This window comes from Micrasema longulum, unplaced genomic scaffold (assembly GCF_059751315.1).
Source record: "Micrasema longulum isolate JH-2025_06_02 unplaced genomic scaffold, ASM5975131v1 h1tg001792l, whole genome shotgun sequence".
Classification (NCBI taxonomy): Eukaryota; Metazoa; Arthropoda; class Insecta; order Trichoptera; family Brachycentridae; genus Micrasema; species Micrasema longulum.
In genome coordinates, this window is record NW_028278966.1 from 185,647 (window position 1) to 198,366 (window position 12,720).

Genomic DNA, 12,720 nt, shown 5'->3' on the forward strand with positions numbered 1-12,720 from the left:
TATTTTTTAATCTTTAATCTTTAAACTTTTCGGATTTAAATTTGTCGTTTATTAATAATAAAATTGAATTCAAAGTATACTGAAAATCCACATACACTAAAATAATAATACATAATTCCTCAAATCATCTAACCTCGCATAAACACTCAGCATTCCACTCCATGATATACCTTCTCTTAAATATACCGATGTCAAAATTGAATTTTCAAATTGAACTAAACAGAATAAAAGCAATTGCTATTAATAATGGTACCATTCAAATATTAGAGAAAATATTTTAAACAAAAAACAACAACAAATTATTCAAAATCAATTCCTGTTTTCAAACAACGGGGATTTAAATATTGATAGACGGTGGAGAAGATTTTCATACATTAACAATTATTCAAATATTTTTTTTAAAGATTTACCGGATGACATAAAACTAGCATTTTACACAACCAATAATATGGGAAGTATACTAAAAAACACCAAACAAAGAACTGATAAATTAGATCGATCAGGCATTTACAAGTTGATGTGCCTTGACTGAAAGTCATTTTAAATGGGGAAAACTTCACGTACTTTTAAAACTAGAGTTAAAGAGCATATGAGATGTGTATGAGATGTCTTAAGAACAATAATTTAATATTTTGTAAAAATGGTAGTGGGCAGGTTATGTGGCGCGACAAAAAGTCCGAAAGATAGGTGGACCCCCAGAATACTAAACTGCAGACCCTACGAAAGTATAAGGAAAGTAGGGAAACCGCAGAAAAGATGGACTGACGACATCGTTGAACTCGTGAGCCATGGATGGAAACAGAGTGCCCAGAACAGAAAAACATGGAAAAGTTTGGAAGAGGACTATATCCAGCAGTGGAGAGAAACGGGCTGATAAGAAGAAGAAGAAGCAATCCATTCCTTATCGGGATGTTTGATTAAGGGTAGGTGTAATATTATTCAGGGTTTAATTTACTAGATAATCTAATTATAATGTAAAACGCAAACTTAATGCCCCAAACGAATATGTAATGGTAATGTTATTATAGATAACTGTTCCGCGAGGCCCGGAATATTATCAAATATATGTATAGGCCATGTAAACATATAATTTTGGGCATAAATTATGTATGAGATATGCAAAGGTACCTGTTTATAGGTCTGTAGTTTCATTGTTACTAACGAAAACGGGAAGGGGTTTTGAGGTTAATTTATTATATAGAGCTTTTATCGAGTCACTTCATTAAGTTCTCACAATCCCGCGCAATAAAAGCTCTGAGTGCTATTTTATTTATTATTTATTTATTTATTGAGAACTTTTTTGTTATAAATATATTAAATTTTTGTATTTATATATGATTTGGTTACAATGTACGAGTATTTCTCACTGGTAAATTCCGGATAAGTGATTTTGACTCGATGGCTACTCTAAAATCCCGAAAGGGGAAAACGAGATGAGATACGTCTGTCTCGTAGTGTACTGATTGAATGATTTGTTTTACAACTTAAAACGGAATAAGGCTCTTTCTTTGTATCTTTGTCGGCATTTCCAGTTGGTGACAGCTCTTTTGGTTATCCTGGAATGCGGGACCATATTGAAACTTTTAGATATATACTATTTGAAGTTCTATATCAATCCCTACCTACGCATTTATCTAAAATATTACATATCACCTAAGCTTAGTCTAACAAGCAGGATCCTTTGGTACCAGATAGGTGTGTGGGAACTTTAGCGCCAAAAACCTTGTCAATTGAGTTTAAAAATGATATTTGTAAAAGTTGAATTGCATGACATCCTCGGAACATGAAAAAAAAACACAAGCCTTTGATAACTAAAAACTATTGTCACACAAGTATATTTAAACAAGCCGTCATAATGCAATTAACAAGTAAGATTGAAAAAATAAATAGTAACGGAGTAATGTAATAATTTATTGGCAAAATAAATAACATTGTATGATTGTTATGCATAATAGATATCCCTTGATGAGTACATATATCGACACCTAGATAAGTTAGAGTTGTTGTTTACCGTGAACATAATTAATAAAATCTTAATATAAGATATTAAAAATTTGACAATAAATTTAAACATAATGACCTCTAACATAAATAAATCTTACACGAAATAAGACTGTTTGAGATTCCATAATTCTAAACGTAACTTCCAAATAATATTGGGATACTTTGCCATTAGGTATTGACTAAGTAAGATTTTCAGTTATTTGACTCACATGTAGTAACTGCAGGACAAACAGGAGTAAAGATACCTCGGGTATGGTCTAGTACATTTTGGGTCAAAATCAAGTAGAGCAGTGATGCTCACAACAGGTAATCTTCTACTGGACGGTTATTTAAGCGCAATGATGTGTTCAATGATGTTAGCTATAACACTGTATATAACGGCCTTCTGAGGTGGTGTGGCTCGCGTTATACGGGTAAGAAAGTTACCTATGCATATCCTTTACTTCTAGTATAGAAACACAAGGTGACCGTGCACTTAAACATGCAAACCTCTAGATTGTTGAAAATGTAAATGTTCACACGGTGGCTAGTCTTAGCGAATGTTCGAGAATCTTAGCGCCTAGTAACTGAAGTTCGCGCAGCGACAGAATTGAACTGCGTAGTAAGACGCATATGGTTATCTTGATACTATGGTATTTTGAATAAACTGCATACATTGCGACTGGTTAAGTTGTTAATATAACAAAATGTTCAGGTAAAATTGCTTGACATGTGGTAAATACAAAGTTTATAGAGTGTTCTAGAAGTAAACTGTGTTTTAACAATTATATTTTACTATTATCAAATAAAACTGAAATAAAAATTAAATTTATATAAAATAGTCTCTTTTAAACTCAAATTGGTGTACTTTGAATTGGTTACTGACACAAATGTTCAATGTACTAAAACATAGTTTAATAGCTTTAGAATGTTCTAAAATATGAACGAGCGTTAGCGGTTTTTGTTTGTTGCGTAGTTACAAGTACGGGAATTTTTAAAAAGAGTTTATAATTATTTCACTTCTTAAATTGAACCGTTGAGTATAACGTTAATCAGATTGACAATCATTTCATGATTGTTAATTCTGGATTGACGAGATACGAACGAGTTACGAACGGACGACACATTGTCGCATGACAAGCGTATTTCAAGGTCCGAGGTGGGTCCAGAAATGTGGAGACCAAACGGCTCGGTGTACGTAATCCAGGACAAGGGCATCTGCGAGAGGAACGGAGAGGGGACGAGAGGAATGGTTCAAGAAGGCTTGTACCTTGGTATAACTTTTAAGATCGTTTGTCCGAATTATCCTTAGGTTAGTTCATTATTCAAAACAAAAATAATGTATCATTACAAACTGGTTTTACTCAAAAATATCCCACCATCCCTAGAATGGCACCTAAAGCGTAAGACTGATCACTTTACTTTTCTGTAACAAATGATCGAGGTACGTTGCTCCATAAGGAGCAAATACGGTTTTAAAAAAAAAAAACATTAAAAAAAAATTCAAAATTAACCATCTTTAAAAATACGACTATTAATTATATTTCAAAAAATTTAAAATTAAATTAATATTAAACTTACTTTTCCTCGGTCTAGACTGCGTATGAGGTCCAGATCTGTAGAGTCAGAGATTCCTCCATGTACTACCAAAACTTTGTTGTTAACCACTGTACCGAGTGGGAGCCAGCGATACACCCCTTCAATGAGCTTCAAGAGTCTCTCAGCGTTATGCTATAAATAATAAGAAAATGTATAAAAATAGCTATTTTATCAATTAAATAAAACTAAATTTCATTACAGGTAAAACACAAATATATAATGGTAAACATTTAAAAAATCTAAATAAATCGTACTCTCATTATAAAGTGCTGATGAAGAAAACTGAAACTGAAGCTCATCAGAGAGCACTGATTTTCAATTAATTAAGATCTTTTGATTAAAATATGTGTAAGAATGTGGACTGATACAAAATCCTTAGAAATTTTTTTTTCTATTTGAAAGATATTTCCTGATTACGGCAAACCTCCATTGATTGAATTTTGGATTTGCTAATTTTAAATCGAGTTTAATCTCATTGTTCTGATTTGCAATATAATTCTTAGACAATATTTTGAGTTTGTCCAAATTTTTGCACCTGGTCCATGAAGAAGTATAGAAATTTAGAAAAATATCATTTTCAGGCGATGCCTAGTATGTAGGTACAATAATTCAATTAGATGATTCTCACACGCATAAATAAAAGTTTCAGCTCTTTAACTTCACAAACATCAACAGATTAAAAAATTGAAGGAATATAGATGTTTAAATATGGGAAGAATAGTGAATGTTACACAGTGTGTAAAGTGCCCCCTTAAACCAGCCAATGACATGTCTTCTTCATCTCTGTTATAATATGTTAATAATTCCTAGACTTTTTTTAATGCATTTTTTAATGTTTTTTAATATTTAATTTAACATCATCATGATCCCTTTTCTGCGCATAATGGTACGTAGGACACTGCATTGGTACATCAATCGCAGCGTATATTGATCTTTTTTGTTACATGAAGGTAAGATGATCAGTCCTACTCTACATGTACACCAGTACAGGGACAATGCAATATTCTGGTTTGAAAACAGCCTTTTAAGTCAATATTTCATATCAACTATGTCGGGGATCGGACCCGAGACCTCTTGCATGGTAGGCAAACAAATTTATCTTTATTTCAACATGTGTAATTACTTTTTTACTTTTGTTACAGTCAAGCAATTTGATTAAAACAAAAATATTTTGCGTGTTTTTTGTTATTGTTATAGGCAATTTATGCCGTTAATGTGAAATAGGTTAATAAAATCTGAATAAAAAGAGATAGAGTTATCTACATAATATATGAATTTTGATAGCACGCCACAAGAAAATTGGTTGCTCAGCAATAAATAAAATAGATCTTCTGTTTCCAATCTCGAGGATTTATTTGCAGCAAACGCTTGCATCCCTTTATCCATTCGTTTCGTTCTCGTAAATTCACTTAAACTGCTCGAGTGATGTGTAGTGTAAATCATTTAGATATGTCTGCCTTCAATTTGATGCAATAGACTCGTTTTTCGGATAAAGCGTTTAACAAGTCCTTTCTGATCTTGACCAATTAATACATCATCGTCAGTTATGTGATATTTCTATGTAATTTCAAGTGCTCTACCATCTTTACACACATCCAATGGGTTCTAGACTAAGCTTCTTAATTTCACTAATGCCCCATGTCTCTCAAGATCGTCCACAAACATATACCAAACAATTGATATTAAAAAATCTTTGATAATTGGCCTCGGTCAGCGCGTTTACCCACAATGCAAGAGGTCTCGGGTTCGATTACCAACAGGGTTGATATGAAATAATTATTTAAAAGGTTGTTTTTACACTAGAATATTTCACAGTCCCTGGAATAGTACCTGGGCCTCGATTATGATGGGACGATAAAGACGTCATACCTTCACCTTGACTGTATAGTTGAAGAAAAATTCTCTCAAGCGATTACTAAGATACACTACCGACTCCCCCCCCTTCAAGTTTTGGATAAGTATATTGACATGAAACAATAGGACTTCATAGTTAAAGATAAAATTCTCCCGACCGACTATAAAGGTATACTACCGATCTACTCGATCATCAAGTTTTGATGTAAACACATCGGTTTATACCGACGGGTCTAGAACCCCTCGACACGTTTACGAGTATCTACGCATTAAAAGTAAAAAAAAATTGTTCCAGCGAGCAAATTTCCTTTAAATTACGATTTGTTCAAATTTTGAATCGTTTTGAGGTTCGCACTTTTTTTCTTAAAGGCGTATTGAAAACATGAGACACATAAGTAAGCTTTGCAATCAAATTACATTCTGACATAATTGTCAGATAAGAAAACAAGCGCCTAGATCCAAAAAAAATGGCATTAGATTCTGCCCTACGCCCTATATAGGAGTATCTAGGCGTTCCAAAGTTGCCGCTGTAAAAGTAAATTTAGTAATTATATTTTTTCCATCCGTTTTACTATCTTTTTGAGAGAACGTATGGAGAGTCGGCCTTATAATCGCTCAGTTGATAAATTCAGACAATCGTTAAGCATATTATTTTGGCAAAGGTCAAAAGTCATATAAAAATCATGTTCAAGCTAGCAGTTTTTGCTTGAATTGAGATTTATTGGAGTTTATAATCGCTTTGAAGTGGGCACTTTCTATCACAGAAGCCTATGTAAAATATAAATAAGAACTATTTTTGGTGTAACTGAAGTAAGGAACGCGGACTATTTTTTTCTGTCTTTCATTGGCTTGTTTCGATCATATGATGTCGATATGGCAAGTAGGTAGAACATACCGAGGTAGATACAGATAGTACTGAAGTTAAGTATACCGTCTCGACATACGAGATCTGTTAAAAAAGTAACGCAAACTTTTTATTTCCACGGGTTACGTATATTCGATTTTCGTTTTTTTCATGGCATTATTTTGGCCTTTATGTTTCTAACTTATGCCGACAATATTGGCTATTTTGAATGTTCAGTTAATTTTTGACAGTTGCTTTGCTTGGACGTGTTTTGACTCGTTTTCGATTTTCACCTATTCTAAAAAATGGATCGAAGAATCTGCATAAAATTTATTGTAAAAAACAATATTAAGTTGACTGTGGAATATATTGAAGCTACCTTGGATCAAAGCGACGTTTATCGGTGGTACAAAATATTCACAGAAGGCCGAGAAAATGTAAACGACGAAGAGCGTGCCGGACGCCCGAGAACGTCAACAAAAGACGAAAACATTGATAAAGTGAAGAAAATAGTATGGGCCAATCGATTGACTCGTGCCATTCAATCTTTACAAATGATTTGAGTATGACACGGGTCTCCGCAAAATTCGTACCAAAATTGCTCAATTCTGACTAAAAACAGCATCGTAAAAACGTTGCTCAGGAACTGTTGGACTCTGTCAGCGACGACCTTAATTAGCTCCAGAGAATTATAACTGTTACCAAATTATGGTTTTATGATTATGACGTGGAAATCGAATCTCAATCATCCCAATGGAAACTGCCGTACGAATCAATACCGAAAAAAGCGTGGCAAGTTCGGTTGAATGTGAAGGTTTTGCTTACAGTTTTTTTCGATTGCAGGCGCGTGGTGCACCGTGAGTTCTTGCTATAGAGTAGAACGGCCAATAAGAAATATTACCTGCAAGTAATGCGCAATTCGCATAAAGAAATCCGCCAGAAACGCCCAGATTTATGGAAGAATAAAAATTAGCTTTTGCACCATGATGTGGGCAAATTTTTGGCCAAAAACAACACACTTATAATGCCACAGCCACCGTTTTCCCCAAATCTGGCTCCCTGTGACTATTTATCTTTCCCAAAACTGAAGAGGCCCATGAAAGGACGACGCTACGCTACGATTAAGGAGATAAAGACGGCATAGAAGGAAGAGCTCAACGAGGTAAGTGCTTCGAGGATTAGAAAAAACGTTGGCACAAGTGCATTATACCTGGTGGGGATTACTTTGAATAGAAAAAATAGACATTCATGAATTAATAAATCATTTTTAAAAAATACAAAATTCGCGATACTTTTTGAAGAGACTACGTATATAGATGAAGATAGCGTTTATAATTGAGGTGCTGAAGCGTAAGACTGATCACCTTACCTTCATGTAACAAAAAAAACGCTGCAATTGGTGATCGGTGCTCTATGCCCCATCGGGTGCGGAATGGGAATGATAATGATGATTGTTGGTGATATTAATTTCATAATGTGTGTTTCTTCATCAAAAGTTTAATTATATTCTTAAGACTAAAAATCAAAACATTATTTTCCTATCTGCAAAATACAAAATCTGTAAAAGCCAAACGGTGTTCTAAGTAAATCGATTTCCGAAGCCCTGAAACCTCAATCACAATTTTGACTGTTGGAAACATCGCCCTATCAGCACGTGACTAGAATTTCGTACGCCGTACAAGGCGCTGTAATTAGATTGTAATCTATACTCGCGAAGTATTAACAGCGTAGTTCTTGACCAAGCGGCGCATATTGCCTATCTCTCAACGTTTTCTCAAATAACTTTTGTATATTGAGAAAAAACCACCAGGGCCCCATTACAATGGGAAGTTAGCGTTTGTCTTCAATTTTATCTACCAAGTGAAATTAAGTTTTCTGTATGAAAAGCAAGATTATGCCAACATTTTTTTCTCCTAAACATGTTTACTTATAGGTTAATGACAAATATACTTTAAAACTATATTATGAGTTTCTCCAAATTTTTGTAGACAAGGACTGGATTCAACTCCCCGGAGAGCTGTTAATATAAACATATTACAACAGAGATGAAGAACATTTTAGAGAAGGTAGTATATCAAGAAAGGCATCCACAGCGAATGCCTTGAAAAAGTAGAAGAATTTGTGTATCTGGGAAGCAAGTTTTCAAGAGATGGAAGAGTAGAATAAGATGTTTAAATAAGAGTGAATTCGGCAACAAAAGGAACGGCGCACTAAGCACAGTAATTGGTAATAAAAATATGTAAATCAAAGCTAAATTGGCAGTTTACAACGGAGTTTTAGTCCCAACACTTATGTATGGAAGTGAAACGTGGAACTGGCAGAAGAAGGACAAAAGCCGAGTGAACGCGTTAGAAATGCGATATCTTAGACGAATGTGTGGGAAATCAATGTATGATAGGGTTGCAAATGATGAAATCAGGCGAGAATGTAAATCTGAGTCAAGTATAATTGACAAGATTTAGAAAAGGGGCTTTGAGACGGTTTGGTCATGCAGAATGGATGAACGACGTAAGAATGGTAAAACAAGTAAATATGGAAAAAATGAACGGTAAGACGACGACGACCAAGGAAGACGTGGCATGATCTGATAAACTAAAATCTAAAGTCTGGTCATGTCAAAAGCAGACATAACCGAACGGTATGTATGACAAGATGTATGAATGTGGAAAAAAACTAGGAATATATGCCAGGATAGACGTGTGTGGTGGTCCATTCTCTTTGCCTACCCCTACGGAGAAATGGCGTGTAGTGGATGGATGGTAGTGGTAGATATTAGCCATTTTAAGTTTATGAATAGTCATTGGCTGGTTTAAGTGGCCACTTTACTGATGAATCTCACCCGCATAAATAAGGGTTTCAGCCATTTAACTTCACAAACACCAACAGATGAAAGAATTGAAGAAATATAGATTTTCAGAATATGGGCGAAACGGTGAAAGTTACACGGTGTGGAAAATTAACACTTAAACCAGCCAATGACAGGTCGTACTCCTTATATATGTAATGCCCAGACTCCTATTCTACCTTCTTCAAAATGTTCTTCATCTCTGTTGTAAGATGTAAATATACTTTAAATGTTCATGCAAATATACTAATTTCCGTTGAAAATAACTCTGTTAACTTTTCATTGTAATCGGGGCCCAGCATGTGTAAGTTTGAAGTGTAATTGATCTAATAGATTATTGACTGACGTTTCGACGCAGAGATAAAAAAACTCACTGGGGATGAAACATTATAGTCTGAGTAAAATGGGCTAAAAAATAGTCTGGGCTATTAAAATTAAAAGTTTATTGAATATTTGTATGAAACCACTCACCGACTTTTTTGTGTTCTACAAAACATACCCGTCTCTTTGTTAGGACACAAATTAAATATGCCATCCCCTCTACCTTTTTCCAATTATTTCTCAAATAACATAGAATATTTTCATAATTTAATCAGTGCATGTTTTTTCTAATCAGTGCATGTGCTTATTAAAATGCATGTCGTGTTGGTTTTAATTTTTTGCGCAACAACTATGGTGAAGGTGTACAGTGGGTTTTTGCATGTTAGTTTCATTGGTGTCCTGACAAAGAGACTGGAACGTCTCGAAACCGGTAGAGATAGAAAAGTCGGTAAGTGGTTATATACAAATATTTAATAACATCTAGCAATATGTTTGTTTTCTTAAAAAAATAAATATTTAATTAGGCTTGGAATACGTAAATAACTTACATATTTCATGTTTACTATTATGCAAACATTTATTTGCGGGTTTTTAAAAAAGAACTGCACTCATTTTTGAAAATTTTAAAGTTATTTGCATTTTGAAATATTAAAGGCTCAAAGTTTAAAAGTTAAAGCATATACAACGTTTAAAATTCTTGATATTTAAAATGTGCAAAGTTTAAAACACGAATGTTGTTTACCTTGTATTTTTGGTGGACTTCCCGGATGAACCCGTACCTGAAAATAAATGAAAACAATTCTGGTTAAATAAAAGTTTTGTATCCAGTTTGCTACTGGTTGGTAGAAGTAAGAGTTAAATGCAGAAAGCGTTTGCCCTGTTTCCGTACGGAATCCAATGGAAACGTTTAACCAAATGAACACAACTATTCACAAATTAATAACTTGAGAATTCCAAACAATTACCCAACGCAACCCTTTGCAAAACGAAACAAACAAACAAACCATCACGCCGTTTCCTCGCAAGGGTAGGCAGAGAAGATAGAACGCCACATCATTATATCTTTGCATGCCGATCTCGCTTCCTCTACATTCATACATCTTCTCATGCACGCGCGCCGATTATTCTGACTTTTGACATGTCCATCTTCAAGTATTATTTGTTGGATTTGGTCATGTCTTTCTCGGTCTTCCTCTATTTCTGAATCCATAAACATTCGCATTGTAAATATTCTTACCCGTTTTTTCGCTGTCCATTCGTTCTACATGTCCAAAACAGCGCAGAGCTCTTTTCTTGATTTTGTCGATAATGCTTGTCTCAGCCTTACATAATGTACGGATCTCAACATTTGTGTATCTATCGTACATAGTTTTACCACATATTTGCCTGAGAGATCGCATTTCGACAGCATAAAGCCTACTTTCATCCCTGTTTTTCCAAGTCCATACTTCACTCCCATACATCAGGGTTGAAACCAGGACTCCGTTGTGAACTGCTAATTTTGCCCTTTGCCCTTTGCGCAGACGCTAAATTTAAAACTCACATTCGTTGTAGTATATTGATATACTCTTTGCCAAATAAAATGCTTGCATCATTAAGAATCAAAATAAAAAATAATGATAAAAATATATTTATTATTTATTAATAGGAATCGGAATATTTTATCACAATCAACCTTTCCGAGCCTAAGCGTGATAAAAATCCACAAGTCTCTGAGCGGGTATCAGAAATACCCCATCCAAAACGCTGTGAACACGAGTTAAAAAAAATGTCTTTTTATTGTCAATGAAGTTCTTATAAAAACTGTTTCATATTATTTCGAGTTTCTTGCGAAACTCATACATTTATTCATAAAATACTGTGGCCGGAAGACTTAACATAACATCGCACTGCTCTTGCTGCTACACGTTGAACAACACTGATCTAAGGTCACGTAATCCGGTAAGTAGGAGCTACAGCGAGGAATTGGGAGGGGGAGTTCATGTAAAAGTAACATAATATTTTAAATTCATTTTTGTGTAGAACTGATTGGAACCACCAATTATTTCTTTTTTTGTAATTTATACGTTGGCCTCGTGGTGTAATGGTTAACGCGAATGCCTAAAATACAAGAGGTCTCGGTTTCGATTCCCGACATGGTTGAATGAAATATTGATTTAAAAGAGTATTTTCACACTATAATATTTTACAGTCCCTGGACTGGTATCTGAAGCGAAAGACTGATCATCTTGCCTTCATGTAACAAAAATGATCAAGATACGCGGCAATTAAGCTAGGGTTTCCTAGGACAGCGGTGCCCGTATCTTAACGGCCGTAGTGAACGGTGATGCGGTGGACAGCCGTCCCAACAGTGACTAGAGAGTGGTTTCCTGAGAAAACGGTTTTCATAACATTTATTTACACCGTTTTCCTAGGAAACCACTCTCTAGTCACCGTTACGACGGCTGTCCACCGCATCACCGTTCACTACGGCCGTTAAGATACGGGCACCGCTGTCCTAGGAAACCCTAGCTTTAGCGTAACAATCCAGTGTCCTATGCACCATTAAGTGCGGAAAGGGAATAAGGATGATGATGAATTTATATGTTATAGGTATTAAAAATATAAATAGTTAAAATAAAATGAACAAAATATTGTAAGACGTCAATTCCCTTTATGTACATAAGAATTAATATTGTTGAAAGAATTTGGCACGATAATTTTAAATGGTTTTGATAGATTCTTAACATCATGGGGTAAGATTGTGCGAAAAATAAAATCCATACTCATCAAAATTGTAAATTCATTCAATTTTGATGAGTATGGATGAGATATTCAACAAAAAATAAAGGATTGCCCTGAACTGTTATCTTTTATCAACTTCAGAGTGCCTGGAAGAATGACTAGACAGATGCCACCGTTTTGTAGCAATAATTTATGGACAGTGTATACTTGTAATGCCGTATTAAACAGACTTCAAACTCGACAATAGTTATTCCCACGTATCGGATATATTTAGTGCAGGGTATTGTTCCTATAGAACAAACCATTTGAATTTTTTCAAAGATTGTGAATGGTAATTATATATATTTATTTTTACATTTTTTAATGATTACAAATTTTTATTCACTTTGCCCGGCTGTACGGAACAGTACTTACATTACTTTAAAATATGTATATATATTTTTTTTTTCATTTGTTTCTTAATTGTTTAAACTTCTACCAAATATGTTGTAAAATTTTTAGGTAGTTTTTTTGTTTATAAATCTTGGGTTAAAGGTAATTTATGTTCTTT

General features: G+C 34.4%; 1 protein-coding gene across 2 annotated transcripts in view; it reads right to left on the reverse strand.

The window, feature by feature from the left end:
• rdgC (retinal degeneration C) overlaps positions 1 to 12,720 on the reverse strand; it is a 401,333-nt gene that overhangs the window by 100,581 nt on the left and 288,032 nt on the right. For both annotated transcript variants that reach the window (XM_088237799.1, XM_088237800.1), the window contains 2 exons: positions 10,189 to 10,225; positions 3,565 to 3,714 (listed from right to left, as the gene is read on the reverse strand). In XM_088237799.1, the coding sequence (XP_088093925.1) occupies positions 3,565 to 3,714; positions 10,189 to 10,225 (187 nt within the window). The remainder of the gene's footprint in view (positions 1 to 3,564; positions 3,715 to 10,188; positions 10,226 to 12,720) is intronic.